The 20,558-nt window shown below is 35.9% G+C and overlaps 1 protein-coding gene across 13 annotated transcripts in view; it reads left to right on the top strand.

Annotated features, from left to right (window-relative positions):
* LOC123540611 (zinc finger protein 202-like) overlaps positions 1-20,558 on the top strand; it is a 170,031-nt gene that overhangs the window by 103,198 nt on the left and 46,275 nt on the right. Inside the window, exon 5 of one of the 13 annotated variants that reach the window (XM_053527427.1) lies at positions 20,118-20,510. The exons of 8 other annotated variants lie outside the window; for them this stretch is intronic. In XM_053527427.1, the coding sequence (XP_053383402.1) occupies positions 20,118-20,326 (209 nt within the window). In that variant the 3' untranslated portion in view covers positions 20,327-20,510. Of the gene's footprint in view, positions 1-5,467; positions 7,796-8,036; positions 9,309-12,742; positions 13,079-17,542; positions 17,761-20,117; positions 20,511-20,558 lie in introns of those variants that run through there. 4 more of the 13 variants (XM_053527431.1, XM_045325811.2, XM_053527424.1 and 1 more) reach the window with 4 other exon arrangements.

The following is a 20,558-nucleotide window of genomic DNA, read 5'->3' as shown; positions in this document are numbered from 1 at the left end:
TGTATAAAAAGTAAAACTAAAATTTGGAAATAAACAAAGAAGATATTTTACCTGCATTTTTCCAAATTTTTGGTTAGATTTATAAATCCTTTCAAAATACTTTTTTAAAAATTCATGAATGGCAAAAGTTAGTTCAAAGTTTCAATTAGTGCATAGGAGAATTGTCTTACTGAATAGAACTAAACTTAGTACAAAATCTGTTTTCAAATCTGACCACCTCATGTATTAAAACGAAAATAAATCTGTACATATTGCTATTTTCAGCATACATAAAAGTAGTGCAATGTGCGGGCAATGATTTTTTTACGTATGGTGTACCAGACTGCCTAAAATTGTAAGACAAGTCTCAGACTTAATGTTAACAAGATTTAGCAACGATCCAAAATTCTTTTCAAGGATTGTGCAAGTATCATAAAGGTTTAATTTATTATAGCGGAATTTATGTACTTACGCGCTGCTTATCTCACGGAAAATGTGGTGGAAATAGAATTTTCGGCACCCCCTCTGTAACTACCGAAATTACTTAACGTAACTTTCTCACACATACGTGTTTGTATATCTATAAATTATAAAAAACAATCAAAATATTTGCTTTATCATGATATATGCAAATATTTTAGACAATCTTGAAACATTTGGTCACAGTATTTCCGCATACTGGTCCGGGACAAGTTCGATGTGTATATTGATTCCTTATTAGATGATTCATGCGTCGTAAACTAACCAATTTTGATCTATCGACTTTTTATACAATATGAGAATTTATGCAGCATGTTTTTAAAAACACAGTGAGAATAAATCGCAGAAAAAATGTACAGCCAAATATGTTAGGAGGTAATACAATTTGTATACAATTGTAGATAACTACGAAACATTTTACAAAATGCAATCAGTTGAACTTCTCACGCAAAAACCTGATGATTAAAATCAGCAGTATCTCAAAAGTAACCTTTCTGTTCCTTGGTTCTTCGTTAAACAACGATATTTTTTCACACTTTCATAGATTTAAACTGATAATAAATGTGTATTGAAATTCAGGCATAGAAATGGACACTGACTTTACATTAGTGATTACTGCGGTGTTGACAGCGGAAGCAGCGGTCCAGTACTAAGACTGTCTACGAAACCAAGGATAACGAGCTCTTTATCATTCTGAAAATTACGAACATTGGGATCAGTTTCAGTATACTAGTATTATACTTGCTATTTGCCGAGTGCACACTTGTTTTCTATCGTCGTTAATAAAAGGCAGACTAGTAAATATTCGTACAAATGCATAATCTCATAAACACTTCTTTAATGTATGTTCTCTGAAATTAACAAATAACTGGCTCAACTGAGACACCATACTTTAAAGTAAATTCAGTTTATTCACCACGAGGTTCAAAATGCACGGGAGTCTCGTGATATACATGCCTTTAATTTCACATGGTTAAAGTGTAAACAAATAGTTAAATTTGCTTCGTTTTATTTATCACGGAAAAGATCGGACGGTTTTTGATATTGGAATAATTTTAGAACATCTATGCATTTAAAGTTGAAAGTTGATCGTTTTCTACTGGATGTAAAACTGAAACAAGTAAGCACTTTTACTTTTTCAGCAATGTTCCTCAGGTGAACTTTGACACTGTTTACAAACTTTAAAAAGAGAAACCAGTTTTGTGTCATCCTGAAATGCGTTGTTCGGCTGAAACTTATAGTTCCCGGAAAAGTTCTAAAATGGTTTATTTTGGGGTTTTTTGTTTTATTTATGTATTCAACACAATGTGCAATATTTCCAGTTTTTGAAAATGATTGAAATTGAACTTTATTTTAAAAAAAGTTCCGATCTTTCAATAATATTTTGCCAGCGGATGCTTACACATTTTAAGTGAAACGCCTTTCTTGTCCAAAGGTGGTGTGTAAAGCGAAAAACTATCATTACACATTGCGTTTATTCTTTAAATGTAAAGGATCGGTAACAGATCAAGGAGATCGGGCAGTGCTAAACTATACTAAATGGATATCTCTAACAATGAATAAGGAGGCATATATATTTCAGAAAGGAAATCTGAGGTAAAAGAACAATCATATATTTAATTCCTTGAAATAAACATGGCGGCGAAATATTTTAGAAAAACTGTGCACGTGTTTTGCGCATTAGAGTGTTTAACGACATTTTCTTGAAAAAGTAACGCTCGTGTGCACTATTTTGGCATTTCTTTGATTTGAAAGTAAATATCTTATAGCAATTTAGGTTGCATACGATACCGAAATTTTGCACCAAAAATGTTCACTCATTTTCTTCCAAAGCACTGTGGAGATAGGGTTCAACGTAGCTTTCATGCTCGCAAGTTTACCTACAGATATATCTTTTCAACTTTTATCATATATTTTTTGTGTCATTGCATTTCGAAAGCTGTTTCGAGGATTCTGATTTTTCACATGAATTTCTAATTTCAATTTGCGGAAGAACCTTAAGTGATCAGGTTGTTGATGCTAGACCCAGCTGAGATAATTTCATATCGAAAATATTAGGAAAACAACCAGGACCACACAAAGGACTTCGGACACTATCATATGCTTCTAGCCTATACTTTGAAGGCAAAATTCTCATTAAGTATTTAAACAATACCCAAATCGTTTCGAGTCAATGATAAACCAATGTGTTAGTTAACTTATTACAGCAGAAACTGGTTTGTATCTGTTCCTATCAAGATGCTTTTCTTATTTTATCTAGGCTAGGGTATATTTTATTGAAAAAATTAAATGTTTAATTTCCGTAAAAATATAATGTCATCACATTACGGAAGTTTTAAATATATGAATTCCAGTCGAATAAAGTGACAAAATCTGTTTATTTAAGAAAAAATAACATTTTAAGATTAAAATCCTATAAATAAGTAGAAAATAGAACGATATTTTTGCAAACAATCTGTACTTGAATTATCTATATACCGTTCGTAATGTAAAGTTATTGATGCATTTCATGTGTGAATAGATATACATGTATAAGTGACCGGTCAGTTTTATTACAGTGGTTCAGGTAGTTATTTAAGTACATGTACATGTCTGTATAGTTCTGTTATGAGTGATGGCAGATATTTGTGTGCTGTATAACATAATACTAAGAAAAGGCAGTTGGTTCTTGCTTGGGATAAGTACCAGTGGCACAGATAACATTTGAGCCGCGCCATGAGAAAACCAACATAGTGCAATTGCGACCAGCATGGATCCAGACCAGCCTGGGCATCTGTGCAGACTAGTCAGGATCCGTGCTGTTCGCGAACGGTTGGTCTAATCCCAACAGGCTTTGAAAGCGAACAGCATGGATCCTGACCAGACTGTGCAGATGCCCAGGCTGGTCTGGATCAATGCTGGTCGCAATGCCACTATGTTGGTTTTCTCATGGCACGGCTCATTTGGCTTAAACATGTAATAAAAATGTATCCAAAATGACAGTTCTTTGTGGGGCTTGCCTAAGGAAGCTGTATCGGAAAAAGTTAAATCGGGATAAGTCTGACAACAACCAGTCTAAAGATAATGTTGTCTAATCAGGGCTGAAGTTGGCAAAACACATTCGAAATGTGTCATTTGTAGGGCTAAAGTAGAAGTAGGTCGCTGCATAAAAAATCCACCTGAAACTTGGCTGGACCTTTTAGTTCGTTTTCGCGTCTAGTCGTATTTATATATGCCATCTGCATGGAAAGCGACTTCACACATCACTTTTGTGGCATCACACTGAATGTGAATCCGTCACTGATATGACCTGCCATGAAGCTACTGTTTTTGACCTATGGATCACAGGCATACCAGTGCTAAGCGTTATTTCTTTTGGATAGACTATTGTTAGGATCAGATTAACTGCTGTGTACATATTGCCTCTTTTTTGTAGTGTTTAGGCCTAGTCCGCCGCAAAGAACAGTGTTCAATTCAGTTTTCACAGAAGGAAGAACATGAAGTGATGAATGCGTGTGACATTAAGTATGTGTCTAAAAGAAATAAATATAAACGCACAGAAGATGAAAAAATAAAGAAATGAAAAATATATAAAAAATACAAAAAATAATAAAAAACAAAATGGAAAATAAATAACATCCTCATCGCTAGTGGCGTGCTCGTCGCGAGGGGGGCATGCAGAAGATTACCTGGTGTGTTGCAAGTATGTTAAAGCCGTATTTGCCAATCTACTGCAACAAACAACCAGGTTAAGCCAATGAAAATTTAACCCAACGAATAATAATGAATTCACAGTATTTGCTTCTCTCAATACTATACATGTATAACATGCCTATGTGTACCCTTTCAAACATTTGTATAGTATCTGAGTTACAAACAGATGTAAAAATATGTGACTATCAATTTATTAAAAATGAATATAAAAAGTATTGGTTACTTTACATTTGGGAACACCCTGTAGTTATATTTTTTGTTTAAAAGTACTGTTAATAGAAGTAATAGAAAATGTGTATAATTAATATCTACATATGCTGGCCAAATATGGTTTTGATGCACGAGTGGGAACAATGTTGTATAAAGCAAAACACTTTTTTATATCTATATAACAGGGTACGTAATTCTATTTAGAACAAAAATCACCGTTTTATGAAACAAATATTGAAAATTTGACTTTAAGAAATAACCTTAAATATGTATTTTGATGGCATATGTAATTAAATACTTATTTCTTAGTGGTTTATTTTTCACTCTTGGAGTAGGCAAATTCATATAGAAAGTGTCCGAAGTCCTTGCTCTAGTGAGCCTGGGTTCTTGAGGCATTGATGCTGTAGTTAGCCTGGGTTCTTGAGGCATTGATGCTGTAGAGAGCCTGGGTTCTTGAGGCAATGATGCTGTAGTGAGCCTGGGTTCTTTCAAGAGGCATTGATGCTGTAGTGAGCCTGGGTTCTTGAGGCATTGATGCTGTAGTGAGCCTGGGTTCTTGAGGCATTGATGCTGTAGTGAGCCTGGGTTCTTGAGGCATTGATACTGTAGTGAGCCTGGGTTCTTGAGGCATTGATGCAGTAGTGAGCCTGGGTTCTTGAGGCATTTATGCAGTAGTGAGCCTGGGTTCTTGAGGCATTGATGCAGTAGTGAGCCTGGGTTCTTGAGGCATTGATGCTGTAGTGAGCCTGGGTTCTTGAGGCATTGATACTGTAGTGAGCCTGGGTTCTTGAGGCATTGATGCAGTAGTGAGCCTGGGTTCTTGAGGCATTGATGCTCTAGTGAGCCTGGGTTCTTGAGGCATTGATGCTGTAGTGAGCCTGGGTTCTTGAGGCATTGATGCTCTAGTGAGCCTGGGTTCTCGAGGCATTGATGCTCTGGTGAGCCCAGGTTCTAGAGGCATTTATGCTTTAGTGAGCACAGGTTCTCGAGGTATTGGTGCTCAAGTGAGCCCGGGTTCCTAAGCCATTGTTGCTTGACTGAGCAGTGTTTCACGGTTTATTGATATAACAAAATGTGTTAACAGCATGCATTTTCTTTTTTACAGCCACTGTGACTGAGAATGAGTCTTGGAGGCCAAGAAAAAGTTACAGTTGTCAGATATGTGGAAAAGCCTGTCCAGTACCAGCAGTTTTGAAACAACATATGAGAATACATACTGGAGAGAAGCCTTTCACCTGCCAGATTTGTGGGAAGAGTTTCGCCCAGAAAAGCAACTTGACATCACATTCAGCTGTTCATATGAAAGGAATGTTTTAAAACAATGCATTGAAAGCATTACAAAATGTTAGATTTATGGAGAAAGTATCGCTATGGAAAGTGACATGACACATAAGTTTGTTCGGAACAAAAAATATTGAAAAATAAAACATACTGTAAACAAAAGTAGATGAGTGGAAGAAAACCAGGAGTGCAACAGGAACTGTTTCTAATGTTAATAATATGAAGGATATATTTGCAAACATCCGTTACATCATATGATGTCCGTAATCTGTTAACTGTTTTTAAAAGAAAGCAGTGTGACATCAGATAGTGTGAAAGATTTGCAATATCACAAAATATTTTTTTTTTGCTCAAAAATGGGTCCAGTAACAAATTGAAGTTGCTTTGTTGATAATGTTGTGTTGAGAAAAATAATTATAGTATTGGTTTAAACGTGGCATTCCCAGTTATCTCCTGCCTGCTATTTTGATGTTACCCAGGTGTTAGACAAGTGCTGTATGGACCTCAAGTAGGTCGTATGCATCATCGACCCGCCTACCTAGTTCAGTAGGGAAATCGCCGATCTACGGATCATGGGGTCGTGAGTTTGATCCCCGGGTGGGGCATATGTTCTTCGTGACAATTTGATAAAAGACATTGTGTCTGAAATTATCCGTCCTCCACCTCTGATTCGTGTGGGGAAGTTGGCAGTTACTTGCAAAGAACAGGTTCGTACTGGTACGGAATCCAGGAACACTGGTTAGGTTAACGGAAATATTGTTAAAAAACAGCATTAAAACATGCCTCGTCAGCAACCTGTATAAAAGTTACCGTAATCACATCTGTTTCTTTCAAGTGTCATCTTTTCGCCCGTCTTTTCTTGCCTCTAAGATTATCATGTTAGTACTGAGTATCAATAAGTGTTTGATTGTGACATATTGCTAGTTTGGCAAGTATTGCATTATCTTTTGTTCTTAAATATAATAATGTAAGCCAGTTATTTTTTGTTTAAAATACGTTTAATTGTATGTATATACATATGTTTTTCAGACAGTTTGTACATGATTGTGCATTTGTTGAAGATGTCTTTTCAACATTGCTTTTGGATGTATTTACATGACAGTATCTATTAAACTTAGCTCCCAAATAACATAGTGGTTGAAAACATTTATGAAACTTGTCATATTATTTCCTTCAATAGAATGCCAGACTAGGTTAGAGTCAAAATTAGGTCTTCATGTCAAATTATGGTAAAACCTTGTTAATATTAGAGGTTTTTATTTGTACCTTGTCTTTACAAAGCTTTCTCAGATAATTCCTTTATGAAATTCAGGTCAAGTGTGAAACTCAAAACACATGGTAACTATGTGAAATTATAGGAATCTTTAAGAGGCCATATTTTACCTTACATTTAAGAACTTTGTCAGAAGTATGTCTTTATAAGATCTGGGTCATATATTTGAAAGTTGGTTATCTATGGTCTAAAATTAGGTGACATTGAGGTAAAATTAAAAATAGAAGAACATTGTTAACACTTAAGAGGTCACATATTTACATATCTCCTTAAAACTTTTTCAGAATATTTGTTCCTATGTATGTGGTCAAGGTCAAGTTCTACAGAGAGAGAAAAATACCTTGTTGACACTTGAGACCACATTTTCTGTCTGATCTTCATAGAACTTTATCAGGATGTTTTCCTCAGTGAATCCAGGTCAAGTTTGATATTGTGGTATCAGAGTTCTATAAACAAGGTTACTAGGTCAAATGATACAAAAGATCATATAAAACATTTAAAACCACATTTTCAAAATGACCTTCACTAGCCACTTCCAGTGTACTCAGCTTTTATTCAGTTTTGCAATGATAAAGTTTAAGCACACTGGCAAAAACATGTTGACAGGGCAATAATTTGTTTCCATAGGAGCATGAAAGTGTCAATGCATTTATAAATATGTTAACTAGGAGTGTCTTTAGGACAATGATTTTTCAAGAATAAGTGACTTTTTGAAACTTCCCATTCTGTTGTATATTTAGATAAAAGCTTTGGAAAATAGATAAAACTGTAGAAAGTGTTACATAGTGATTATTTTTATACACTAGATTTTGTTTTGTTCCATAGCACTTCAGTATCATTATAAATCAGAAACCATAGCAATAAACAGATGGTGTAGGGCACTTGTTTTTGTTGTTTTGTTTTTGGAAGACTGAATCAAATGATTGTGACTTTCAGTTAGTTTATTTTGTTTGTTTTGGGTTTTAACGCCGTTTTTCAACAGTATTTCAGTCTCCAGTTAGTTTATATAACTGAATATTTCAGAACATTTAGAATTAGATATAAAAACAATTATATAAAAATTAGTGAAGGTAATTTTGTGACAAAGTCATGTGTACAGGAAATATTATTGTATTTTCAGATATTAGGACTGAAACAGAGCCCCAGAAACGAAGGAAAGGTCACGTTTGCCCAATATGTGGACAAGTTTGTTCTGTGCCAGCAATCTTGAAACGACATATGAGAATACATACAGGAGAGAAGCCTTACACTTGTCAGATTTGTGGGAAGGGTTTTGCTCAAAAAAGCAACTTGACATCACATGCAATTGTACATTTGAAGGGAGCACTTTGAAAATGTAACAGGGCTGTATAAAGTGTTATGTTTCCCCCCAGTAAAAGCAACATGGGACCTTGTTCTGTTATACCGGTATACATGAAGACAGAGTATACATTGAAACATCAAGTCAGAACAGGGAAAAACTGATACATCATACAAGCAACATAATATCACCTAATTGTGATGATAATTGCTTAAGTGAAATGTTGGAAAAGATGCAAGAAAAAATTCCTGTTGAAGGAAGTTTGTTATATTTGAGATTTGTGTGGGAGAAGTTGTTTCTTAATGTAATTTGACATTCGATACAGGTGTTCATATGGAGGCAAACTTTTTCAAGTTGTTTGCAGAGTTAATTTAAGGAAAATGTTGTGTCCAGAATAGCAACACAGGATTCCCTTCTAATGTTCATGCGAAAAGAGGTTTAATTATATATATAGTTTAGCTGAGAATATCAGAGGTAACCACATATGTTATTCTGTTGTTGATGCGAAGATAATATAGTATCGGGATGTTGGTTTTTACTCTTCCTGAGTGTATATAAAACAGTGTAATTGGAAGCATTAATATTTGTTTTGGAAAAACAACAAAGAAAACCAACAAAACATGTTGTTATTTTGTCCATTAATATGAAGAAATACATTTCATGTCAAGGGAGTGTCTTCCTTATAATGAAAACATTTACTAAAAAATGTAAAATTATAAGGTGTACACTCACTTTTTTCATTACATAATTTGATAAATATTACAATGTCGTGTATTTTACTGTTTGAATGGGATATTATTCACATTGATGAAGCATGTGTCCTTTCAGCAAATATTTTCTAGCCATGATTCCCCAACATTTGTATTGATGCCCACCTTGTTGATTATGCTATTATACAATGGCCATTTTGCAACATGTAATTTGGAATCGCTTTTGCTTGATTTCTTTTCAAAAAAGATGAAAACAGTATTTATTTGAAATGTAAAACTGTGAGTCACTTTGTGGCTCATTTTAGTGACATTCATGATCCTGTTTGAAAAATATTGCACAGTCGGAAATCTTTGTGTATATTAAACTGTTAATAAGCTTGTTTGTGCTTGTTTGCATTTGTACCATCTTTAAGCAATTTTAAAATTTATGTTTATAGCAATACCACAGCCAAAACCATACCTCAAGGTTTTTACAGAAGGTGACATACCAAATTGATATACCACAGCCAAAACCATACCTCAAGGTTTTTAGCTCGACTATTCGAAGAATAGTCTAGCTATTCTACTCACCCTGGCGTCGGCGTCGGCGTCGGCGTCGGCATCACACCTTGGTTAAGTTTTTGCATGCAAGTACATACAGTCATCAATGAAAGGCATATAGCTTTGAAACTTATTTCTTCTTTTTCTAGGTCAATTACCAACCTCTCTGGGTCAAGTCCCATAACTCTGACATGTATTTTGAGCAAATTATGCCCCCTTTTGGACTTAGAAAATTTTGGTTAAAGTTTTACATGCAAGTTACTATCTCCAAAACTAATGCAGATATTGATTTGAAACTTCACATGTGTCTTCGGGGTTATAAAACTAGTTGATAGCAGCAAGTCCCATAACTCTGACTTTCATTTTGGCCAAATTATGCCCCCTTTTGGACTTAGAAAATTCTGGTTAAAGTTTTGCGTGCAAGTACATACAACTATTTCTAAAAGGCATATAGATTTGAAACTTATTTTTTCTTTTTCTACATCAATTACCAACCTCACTGGGTCAAGTCCCATAACTCTGACATGTTTTTTGAGCAAATTATGCCCTCTTTTAGACTTAGAAAATTTTGGTTAAAGTTTTACATGCAAGTTATTATCTCCAAAACTAATACAGATATTGATTTGAAACTTCACATGTGTCTTCGGGGGTTATAAAACTAGTTGATAGGATCAAGTCCCATAACTCTGACCTTCATTTTGGCCAAATTATGCCCCCTTTTGGACTTAGCAAATTCTGGTTAAAGTTTTGCGTGCAAGTACATACAGCTATTACTAAAATGCATATAGATTTGAAACTTATTTTTTCTTTTTCTAGATCAATTACTAACCTCACTGGATCAAGTCCCATAACTCTGGCATGTATTTTGGGCAAATTATGCCCCCTTTTGGACTTTGAAAATTCTGGTTAAAGTTTTACATGCAAGTTTCTATCTCCAAAACTAATGCAGATATTGAATTGAAACTTCTCATGTGCCTTCGGGGTTATAAAACTAGTTGATAGCAGCAAGTCCCATAACTGATATGCATTTTGGTCAAATTATTCCCACATTTGAACTTAAAACTCTTTTGATATTTAACTTTTTTGGGTAATATTTTCCTGCTTCTGGGTCAATATTTCGAATAGTCGAGCTTGGCTGTCTTATGGACAGCTCTTGTTATAGAAGGTGACATACCAAATTGATATACCACAGCCAAAACCATACCTCAAGGTTTTTATAGAAGGTGACATACCAAATTGATATACCACAGTCAAAACAGTACCTCAAGGCTTTTATAGGTGACATACTAAATTGATATACCACAACCAAAACGGTACCTCAAGTTTTATAGAAGGTGACATCTAAATTGATATACCACAACCAAAACCATACCTCAAGGTTTTTATAGAAGGTGACATACCAATTGATATACCACAGCCAAAACATACTCAAGGTTTTTATAGAAGGTGACATACCAACTTATATACACATCAAAACCGTACCTCAAGGCTTTTATGGTGTACATACTAAATTGTATACAACCAACGGTACCTCAAGGTTTTTATAGAAGGTGACATACTAAATTGATATACCACAACCAAAACCATACCTCAAGGTTTTTATAGAAGGTGACATACCAAATTGATATACCACAGTCAAAACCATACCTCAAGGTTTTTATAGAAGGTGACATACCAAATTGATATACCACAGCCAAAACCATACCTCAAGGTTTTTATAGAAGGTGACATACCAAATTGATATACCACAGTCAAAACAGTACCTCAAGGCTTTTATAGGTGACATACTAAATTGATATACCACAACCAAAACGGTACCTCAAGGTTTTTATAGAAGGTGACATACTAAATTGATATACCACAACCAAAACCATACCTCAAGGTTTTTATAGAAGGTGACATACCAAATTGATATACCACAGTCAAAACCATACCTCAAGGTTTTTATAGAAGGTGACATACCAAATTGATATACCACAGTCAAAACAGTACCTCAAGGCTTTTATAGGTGACATACTAAATTGATATACCACAACCAAAATGGTACCTCAAGGTTTTTATAGAAGGTGACATACTAAATTGATATACCACAACCAAAACGGTACCTCAAGGTTTTTATAGAAGGTGACATACTAAATTGATAAACCACAACCAAAACCATACCTCGAGGTTTTTATAGAAGGTGACATACCAAATTGATATACCACAGTCAAAACCATACCTCAAGGTTTTTATAGAAGGTGACATACCAAATTGATATACCACAGTCAAAACAGTACCTCAAGGCTTTTATAGGTGACATACTAAATTGATATACCACAACCAAAATGGTACCTCAAGGTTTTTATAGAAGGTGACATACTAAATTGATATACCACAACCAAAACCATACCTCAAGGTTTTTATAGAAGGTGACATACCAAATTGATATACCACAGTCAAAACCATACCTCAAGGTTTTTATAGAAGGTGACATACCAAATTGATATACCACAACCAATATGGTACCTCAAGGTTTTTATAGAAGGTGACATACCAAATTGATATACCACAACCAATACGGTACCTCAAGGTTTTTTATAGAAGGTGACATACCAAATTGATATACCACAGTCAAAACCATACCTCAAGGTTTTTATAGAAGGTGACATACCAAATTGATATACCACAGTCAAAACAGTACCTCAAGGCTTTTATAGGTGACATACTAAATTGATATACCACAACCAAAATGGTACCTCAAGGTTTTTATAGAAGGTGACATACTAAATTGATATACCACAACCAAAACCATACCTCAAGGTTTTTATAGAAGGTGACATACCAAATTGATATACCACAGTCTAAACCATACCTCAAGGTTTTTATAGGTGACATACTAAATTGATATACCACAACCAAAACGGTACCTCAAGGTTTTTATAGAAGGTGACATACTAAATTGATATACCACAACCAATACGGTACCTCAAGGTTTTTTATAGAAGGTGACATACCAAATTGATATACCACAACCAAAACGGTACCTCAAGGTTTTTAGAAGGTGACATACTAAATTAATATACCACAACCAAAACGGTACCTCAAGGTTTTTAGAAGGTGACAAACTAAATTGATATACCACAATCAAAACTGTACCTCGAGGTTTTTAGAAGGTGACATACTAAATTGATATTTCAGAGTATTTAAAAACTTTTCAAGAGTGATTTATATCAATAATATAGTTAAGGTATTTCATAAAAGTTGCTTTTAAAGCTCATACTTCTATTTTTTCAGCCCATATGACTGAGACAATGCTGCAGAACCTAGAAAGATGCCACCAGTGTCCAGAATGTGGAAAAGCCTGCACTGGCCCAGCAAATCTCAAAAGACATATGAGAATGCATACAGGAGAGAAACCTTACACTTGTGAAATTTGCGGGAGATGTTTTTCTCTAAAAAGCAACTTGAAAGCACATTATATTGTTCATTTAAGGGGAAATGTTTGAAAAATGTGGTAAAAACACAGACCCAATTCAGATCTGTAAAAAAAGCAGCATGACATTCTGAACACGAACAAACAATATTCTGTAAATGTCGAAAAATAGTATACAATAAAATTGTAGAAAATGATATATTTGTTTGTGCTGGGCTGTCCAGAAGAGCAAAATGACACCAAATAATGTTGGTTATTTGAAAGCAGTATTCTGAAAATTACAACTGAGTTTTTAGAAAGTGTCAGAATTTAACAAAAAAATAAGGCAACAGATTTTTTATTAACTAAATAAATTTTGAGGAAGAGTTTATAGTAAAAATTTTGTTTAGAAAAAATCCTTACATCATTGTCGATCATATTTAATGGGAAAAGATTGAAATCAATGATATTGTAGAAATTGTGAGAATAATTGCAAGAAATTCTAGGTAAGGCACTCAAGTTTGCATTTCGTATACAGTCAAACCTGCGTTAAGCAGCCAACCAAAGGAGCAGCATAATCTCGCTGCTAAAGGCAGGTAGCTGCTTGAGAGAGGTTGGAGTTAGAACTGAACGTCAGTTTGGGAAGTAAGCCGACTGGCTGCTGAAGGCAGGTAGCTGCTTGAGAGAGGTTGGAGTTAGAACTGAACGTCAGTTTGGGAAGTAAGCCGACTGGCTGCTGAAGGCAGGTAGCTGCTTGAGAGAGTTGGAGTTAGAATGAACGTCAGTTTGGGAAGTAAGCCGACTGGCTGCTAAAGGCAGGTAGCTGCTTGAGAGAGGTTGGAGTTAGAACTGAACTCAGTTTGGGAAGTAAGCGACTGGCTGCTAAAGGCAGGTAGCTGCTTGAGAGAGGTTGGAGTTAGAACTGAACGTCAGTTTGGGAAGTAAGCCGACTGGCTGCTAAAGGCAGGTAGCTGCTTGAGAGAGGTTGGAGTTAGAACTGAACGTCAGTTTGGGAAGTAAGCCGACTGGCTGCTAAAGGCAGGTAGCTGCTTGAGAGAGGTTGGAGTTAGAACTGAACGTCAGTTTGGGAAGTAAGCCGACTGGCTGCTGAAGGCATTTAGCTGCTTGAGAGAGGTTGGAGTTAGAACTGAACGTCAGTTTGGGAAGTAAGCCGACTGGCTGCTGAAGGCATTTAGCTGCTTGAGAGAGGTTGGAGTTAGAACTGAACGTCAGTTTGGGAAGTAAGCCGACTGGCTGCTGAAGGCAGGTAGCTGCTTGAGAGAGGTTGGAGTTAGAACTGAACGTCAGTTTGGGAAGTAAGCCGACTGGCTGCTAAAGGCAGGTAGCTGCTTGAGAGAGGTTGGAGTTAGAACTGAACATCAGTTTGGGAAGTAAGCCGACTGGCTGCTAAAGGCAGGTAGCTGCTTGAGAGAGGTTGGAGTTAGAACTGAACGTCAGTTTGGGAAGTAAGCCGACTGGCTGCTAAAGGCAGTAGCTGCTTGAGAGAGGTTGGAGTTAGAACTGAACGTCAGTTTGGGAAGTAAGCCGACTGGCTGCTGAAGGCAGGTAGCTGCTTGAGAGAGGTTGGAGTTAGAACTGAACGTCAGTTTGGGAAGTAAGCCGACTGGCTGCTGAAGGCAGGTAGCTGCTTGAGAGAGGTTGGAGTTAGAACTGAACGTCAGTTTGGGAAGTAAGCCGACTGGCTGCTGAAGGCAGGTAGCTGCTTGAGAGAGGTTGGAGTTAGAACTGAACGTCAGTTTGGGAAGTAAGCCGACTGGCTGCTGAAGGCAGGTAGCTGCTTGAGAGAGGTTGGAGTTAGAACTGAACGTCAGTTTGGGAAGTAAGCCGACTGGCTGCTAAAGGCAGGTAGCTGCTTGAGAGAGGTTGGAGTTAGAACTGAACGTCAGTTTGGGAAGTAAGCCGACTGGCTGCTAAAGGCAGGTAGCTGCTTGAGAGAGGTTGGAGTTAGAACTGAACGTCAGTTTGGGAAGTAAGCCGACTGGCTGCTAAAGGCAGTAGCTGCTTGAGAGTGGTTGGAGTTAGAACTGAACGTCAGTTTGGGAAGTAAGCCGACTGGCTGCTAAAGGCAGGTAGCTGCTTGAGAGAGGTTGGAGTTAGAACTGAACGTCAGTTTGGGAAGTAAGCCGACTGGCTGCTAAAGGCAGGTAGCTGCTTGAGAGAGGTTGGAGTTAGAACTGAACGTCAGTTTGGGAAGTAAGCCGACTGGCTGCTAAAGGCATTTAGCTGCTTGAGAGAGGTTGGAGTTAGAACTGAACGTCAGTTTGGGAAGTAAGCCGACTGGCTGCTGAAGGCATTTAGCTGCTTGAGAGAGGTTGGAGTTAGAACTGAACGTCAGTTTGGGAAGTAAGCCGACTGGCTGCTGAAGGCAGGTAGCTGCTTGAGAGAGGTTGGAGTTAGAACTGAACGTCAGTTTGGGAAGTAAGCCGACTGGCTGCTAAAGGCAGGTAGCTGCTTGAGAGAGGTTGGAGTTAGAACTGAACATCAGTTTGGGAAGTAAGCCGACTGGCTGCTAAAGGCAGGTAGCTGCTTGAGAGAGGTTGGAGTTAGAACTGAACGTCAGTTTGGGAAGTAAGCCGACTGGCTGCTAAAGGCAGGTAGCTGCTTGAGAGAGGTTGGAGTTAGAACTGAACGTCAGTTTGGGAAGTAAGCCGACTGGCTGCTAAAGGCAGGTAGCTGCTTGAGAGAGGTTGGAGTTAGAACTGAATGTCAGTTTGGGAAGTAAGCCGACTGGCTGCTAAAGGCAAGTGATTGGTTAATAAAGGTGACTGCTCAGGCAGGTTCTCAGCTGTATCAGAAAATATGGAAAGAAATGGGATTTAAATCAAGAAGAGCAAGTCTTCTTGTCAATAAATAAGGGCAGTTTTCACACTTACAGGAACATATCAAAAGGCTGTTATAATAAATAAACCAATGACGTGTGATTTATGTAAAAGTAGACATTTTAAAACTAGCTATGGCATATTAAAAAGTTCTTTATCTCATTTTGGTGAAATGATTTATACACATTTTAAAAATCAAGATTATACTTCATATGAACCATTTTGGTTTCTAGATTCGTTAAATAGAAAATAATATTTATTTGGCATTTACCCAGAAACCAGTTTCTACAGTTTCTCTGCCCCCTCTGTAGAAGGGGGTGTTTATTGTTTTGTTCATTGTTGGTCAGTCTGTCTGTTGGTTGGTAGTACTTCATAGGAGGATTTCCTGTGTTCAGCAGATGACTCATGTTGTTTTAGTGGTAATAAATTCAAAGGTCAAGGTCATTTTGACCTTGAGAATGAAAACAGTTTCTGCATAGCAGCTAAAGAACACATGCCTGATACTAACAGCTGTTTTTGTTTTATTATGCCCCCGGCATCTACTGATGCGGGAGGCATATAGTGATTGTCCTGTCCGTCCGTCCGTTCGTTCTTCCGTCCATCTGTTCATTCTTCTGTCTGTCCGTCCGTATGAGGTTAACCAAATGGGACCATTTTGTTTAGCATCAATACCCCTAACTAGAATGACTTGATGCAGATGTAACCTATGACCATTCCTCATCTTCAGACATCACCTGACCTCAGTTTGACCTTGACCTTGAACTTGACCTCGTTTTGGACTTAGGTTGCTTTGTATCGACAAGGATGCCACCGGGGGCATCAAGCATTTATTGAATGCAGCTCCTTGTTTTTGTTGAGTTTTACTTCACACCAACACAGTTATTGGTCATATGATTTCCTTTCAGACTTAAATGGTGAAGATTGACCCAAGATATTCTCTACGGGCATTATTTCAGGCAAGGTTGGACACCTAGGTAGTATCACAGGGTCTAAAAGTTTGTGTTGCGAGTATGTCAAAAAGTACTTTACCGGAGTCCTGCAACTAAATAATTGATATTAATGTGCACCTAACATTTAGTTTGCGATTACACTCAGGCAGACAAGGGTTACCGCCCAAGACTTATTAAAATATATGCATTAAGGGCCTTAAAGTTTGTATTTAAACTGTCTCAAAAGTATTTCACCTAGTGACTTGAAACTTAATAGGATTGTTGTTCGGAATGTGAAGTTGTGTACTGGTGTTTTGTTTGGAATTTCACTGAGACCAGTGTCTTGTAGATACACATTTAGTTGAGACTTTTCTAAATTTGGTAGGGGACGTGAAATGAATGGAATGATATAATAACAATTGATTATCTTCAAGAAAGTGTTTCTTGTCACTGTCTAAGAATAAAAAGTAATTTGATATAAGTTTCCATGTTGAAATCTTTGTTATTCACATCAGTGAAGATATAGTTTTTCTTGAGTTTAGTTTTCAATTCCGAAGTACAAAACAAAACTCTGACAATATACCAACCATTTTCTTAAAGATATTGGTAGCGAGGGATGCCCAAATACGTTAGGGTGTTTTCATTTTATTACCATAGGGAAGAAATCTCTTCTGTAGAGTATGTACTTGTTTTGTCCTTATTTTCTTTCATTTACCTCCAATTACACAACCATATATACACTGCTGTAGGGTTTTGGGACTATTTTTATTTGATCTTTGTTCTTGGACTACAGTACAGATAGTGATTTATAAGTTTAATAGTTTAAATTAAAGTAACTTTGGAAATATGAATATTAGTAGTTAAGGTGTTAATATCAATATTATTTTTATAGCAATTATTTCTTTATTTTCAGCCATGATGAAGGAAACAGTGCCCCAAACATCAAGCAAGTGCCATCGCTGCCATTTATGTGGAAAAGTCTGTACTCGTCCAGCAGTTCTGAAAGCACATCTGAGAATGCATACCGGAGAGAAACCTTATGCTTGTGAAATTTGTGGGAAACGTTTTTCCATAAAAGGCAACTGGAAAGCACATTACTTTGTTCATTTAAGATAGACAGTTTGATAAAATAGGTTAAAATTTTAAACAATTTCAGTTTTGTTAGTTATGCCTGCAAAGTAGACTACCGGTCAGTCTTGTTATTGTTGTTTGAAAGAAAAAATGTAGAGAATGGTATATCTGTTGGTAATAATCTGCCCAGGAAGGCAGCTAGACTTTTTTCATTGAATTTTCAGATGATAAAAGTAGACATTTTGAATTAACCCAGACAGTAACCACAAAACTTCATATTTATAAAGTTTATATAGTCAAAAAATGTTTAATTAAGAAATAATTTTTAGCAAAACAATGTTTTAACACTATCTATATAGATGGGCAGTTATACATCGGGCAAAATAATTTGTGCCCTCGTGAAATTATTTCGAACGACATATAATTGCCTGAGTGTAACATAGTGTTAAAACATTGTTTTGCTAAAAATTGTCTCGATTGTAATATGTCTGTTATTGTAAAATTTATATCAAATATGATAGAACTGTTTCTTTACGCAAGCATGGCGCCAAATAGTAGGTCGGTACACTCCTTTGTTTATACATGCCAGGACCAGAAATGGTAATACGTCTTGCGGAAGAGTTCACTTTTGGCGAAAATAATGGCAAATTATTCAGCAAAGTGAATAACCAACTCGCTATGTGTATAGAATAATCAAGACATTTGTGCAATGTGACATTTCATTTGTATTATGTCATTAAGTTGAATATTTGATGAAATTTTAAAGCGCTATTTCCCGATGCTTACATGGCGCTAAATATCACAACGACGTGACGTCAGCATGATATTGTTGTGATGATTTAAGCATTGCTAGTCATATTAGAATAGATATTATTAAGATACGAGAAGTGTTGTATTTGTTGTAGCATGAGATTATATTTTGTTCTGTTTTCATATATATATTCAAGGATATTTTAATAAAATTGGTGTGAAGGTTGAAAGGGTTTAGAACTTTATGATATATAGAGGGTCGAGACATGAAAAAGCAAGGATTGTTTGCTTTTTACATGTTTGCTTGATACAGGGCAGAATTTACTACGATGATACCTGATGAACATAGACCAGAGTCCTTAACCTCTATCTTACTGTAATATATGTACAAATAAATGGAAATTAATACTTGGGGTTCAAAGATAAGCTATGAATATTGATACTATTTCAGGTGACTTGGAGCTGCTATGTTTCCTGGTCAATATTTAGCAATCATTGTGTCCATTGATTGCATCTGTATAATATAATTCGACTTAAATCTTCGCTGCATCGTTCATTATCTCTCATGGACATGCTTATTTAACCTTTAGTCTACTGGCGGCAAGTGATTCTGCCTCTGCAACCAATATAGACCAAGATCAGCCTGCATGCCTGTGCAGGCTGATTATGGTCTGTACTTTTTATTCAGTCAGTAAATTTTCAGTGAATATCCCTTTGAATAATAAATGGTACTGCCCAAATTGAATGATGGACCAGTCCATTTTAGAAATTTAGCAGGATAAATGTTAAACTGACTGCTTTATTGCTTGGGTCTTTCTATACTTACAAAGGATGTTCTTATATTTTGTAAAATTTATTTTAAAAAATGTAAAGGGGAAACAACACATCAAAACCATGGCAAGGTTGTTATGGTTTTATTACTTTACCAGTTCCGGTCAGTTAGACATTCATCAGGATATAAGATTAAACTAAAAATCAGCCACTGAAGAACTTTAAAAGTAGAAAATAAAAGTCATGAGAGTTACTAAATATACAAATGTAATATCATATGATATTAAAAATAACCTGATTTTGGCATAAATATATATTTAGTCATATTGACTATTTTGTTATCAAAGGTCAATAAATGAATTATCAATTTAGAATTTCAGTTTATATAATAATTATAGCATCTACCCCTAACCAGAACTCTACTTCTGTTTGGTACCTCTCTATGACCGGATAAAATCAATTCTAATAGTGATGAAACACACCAGAGCAAACTTCTGAACAATAAACTGCTTTTAATGTCATCATTAAATTGCCCTGCAGGATTTGCACTGTACCATTGCAGTAATATCTAGAAAGGTCATCATAATTATGAAAAAGTAAGTCTTGTGCTAATTTTGAAGCGAATTTTCACCCATTTAGGTATTTAGGGCTTTTAAATTTTATTTCCAACATTTAATTTCAGTGGAAAAATTCTTAACGTGTATTGTCTATGTAGATTTTGTCTCAAACTGCTGCCTATTCATTGATTTTTTGTACCACCTAAGTGAAAGGTTAGTAGTGATTATACAACACATTTTAAGAAATATCTATATTAGATATATAGGTATATTAGATATATAGGTAAGTTTTTTTAATAAAAATTATTTATACAGAGATTTCTCTTTCTATATTTCCAGCCACTGAAAAAATGCTCAAGAAACAAAGCAAGTGCCACTGCTGCCAAATATGTGGTAAAGTCTGTGTCCGTCCAGCAATTCTGAAAGGACATATGAGAGTACATACTGGAGAGAAACCTTACGCATGTGAAATTTGTGGGAAGCGTTTTTCTATGAAAAGCAACATGAAATCACATCTTATTGTTCATACAAGAAATAGAAAATTCTGAACAGAATGGTAAAATTGAGACAATATCAGATTGTATGATAATGTTATTGCAAAGTAAAACAGCTGGACCTCAAATTATATTGTTCATTTGGAGAGGTTATATTCAAGAAAATGTAGAAAGTGTTAAGACACTCGAGTGTTCAAAAACAGTGTAAAACTATTTTTACATAAAATTCTCTTGTTTTTTTGTTGTTTTTTTCAAATGGAAAAGATTGAAATATTAATATGGTTAT

Source organism: Mercenaria mercenaria, chromosome 16, assembly GCF_021730395.1.
Source record: "Mercenaria mercenaria strain notata chromosome 16, MADL_Memer_1, whole genome shotgun sequence".
Lineage (NCBI taxonomy): Eukaryota > Metazoa > Mollusca > Bivalvia > Venerida > Veneridae > Mercenaria > Mercenaria mercenaria.
Note: the sequence above shows the minus strand (reverse complement) of the source record. Positions and strands in the feature narration are given on the sequence as shown.